We start from the raw sequence: 1675 nt of genomic DNA, 5'->3' as shown, positions 1-1675 counted from the left end.
GAAGAATGAAGATAGTAGACTACGTCTAGTGCAATTGCTATCATCGTATAATCAAAGGGTGTTGTCCTTTTTTGTCTCACAAAGAAAACAAGGAATAGGTTTTTGGACTTCATTGTCCTTTATTCCACGTATAGTTTCGTCATTTGAAAGAAAAATACAAAACCGAAAAAAGAAAAACAACTGAAATAAGAATATCGAACGAAAAGTTCGAAAACTAATCCCCGATACAGAACAGAATCAATCAAAAGAGATGATCATCGGGCACCACTGCCACCGACCAGTCAATTAGCTCACCAAAAACCAAGTCAACCCTGGCCTATAAGTGTGAGGATGGTGGATTCAGAGGACGTGCACGTACGTAGTGACCAAGCTCCTTCGTTCGTTTCTCAAGATCTGCTACACAAACAATGGACGTTAGTCACGCCACCAATCATTCCTCATCAATGTCTACACGGCCACTCTATGAAGTGTTCCTGAGTTTCAGAGGGCCAGACATGCTCTGCTGCTTTGCAGATTGCCTGTACACCAGCTTGACTGAATCTGGGATTGGCGTCTATAGGGACGAGGAAGAGCTGGAGAGAGGCGAAGAAATCATCCCCCAGCTGATCCAGGCGATCAAGCAATCCAAGATATCAATACCCGTCATCTCCAAGGGTTACGGGTCCAGCAAGAGCTGCCTCATGGAATTGGAGCAAATGGTGAAGTGCAAGGACAACGAGAGTCACGTTATCATCCCCATCTTCTACCACGTCGACCCATCACATGTACGCAATTGCGAGGGCCCTTTTGGGAAGTCCTTGGGCGGGCATAAAAAGCGCAAAATTGATGGCAGCATCATTAATTCCTGGAAATCTGCTCTCCGTCGGATAGGAAATCTGAAGGGACACCATCTCGACAAAACCAGTAAAGAGTAATTTCCATGACACATTCTGCTCTGAGATTACTTTTCTCATGTATCATGCCTACTTTTGTCTAAGATATACTAGGTTTAAATCATATCCAATATATGTTCGTATTATAACTGTGACAACGGTTGCATTCCTCAGAAATACATTTTCTTCCGCTTTGAGTCCCTCTCTTCCCGGTCCTTTTTATTCCATTTACATTTGGCAGGTCTTCTCATGGCAAGCTCATAAAGCAAATTGCCGACCAAGTTCTGCAGAAGCTGGAAAAGCAGGACCTAATTGTTCCGAGACATTTAGTGGGAGTCGATCCTCACATGCTATGCATAATGGCAAAGCTAAAGGTTGACTACCGAAATAAGAAAGCGGTTAATATTAGGCCCACACGTGAAAAGGTGTCAATACATGGCATCCCAGGGGTTGGTAAGACAGCCCTGGCGAAACATGTCTATTATCAAATTTATCATCTGTTTGATGCCTGTAGCTTTCTAGGGAATATCCAAGCCGAAGCTAAGCGTCACGGCGTCTTGTCTTTGCAAAACAAACTGACATCCGACCTCCATAAGGGAAATGTCCGAAAGTTTGATTGTTTTGACAAAGCTCTGACTCATATTCAGAGCAGGTTTCGTATCATGAAGATCCTCATTCTCCTTGATCTGGAAATGCACTTTTTACATTCTCAAAAACGAGAAGAGTACATAGCTCTTTTAAAACAACGAAAACTGAATTGCACTAACTTAGTAACTGACAAAAACCACTACACCACTAACTAG

At 42.9% G+C, this 1675-nt stretch overlaps 1 protein-coding gene across 1 annotated transcript; it reads left to right on the top strand.

Moving 5' to 3' along the window:
• Positions 1–310: 310 nt before the first annotated feature.
• On the top strand, positions 311–1675 carry LOC115668768 (disease resistance protein L6-like). The gene is made up of 2 exons (XM_056316133.1): positions 311–910; positions 1114–1675. Exons 1-2 carry the CDS (start codon positions 408–410, stop codon positions 1673–1675), a joined length of 1065 nt encoding a protein of 354 aa, XP_056172108.1. The 5' UTR covers positions 311–407.

Source organism: Syzygium oleosum, unplaced genomic scaffold, assembly GCF_021117445.2.
Source record: "Syzygium oleosum isolate NSW1041296 unplaced genomic scaffold, Sole_v2.1 Sole_v2.11, whole genome shotgun sequence".
Classification (NCBI taxonomy): Eukaryota; Viridiplantae; Streptophyta; class Magnoliopsida; order Myrtales; family Myrtaceae; genus Syzygium; species Syzygium oleosum.
This window is presented reverse-complemented; position numbering and strand designations above follow the sequence as displayed.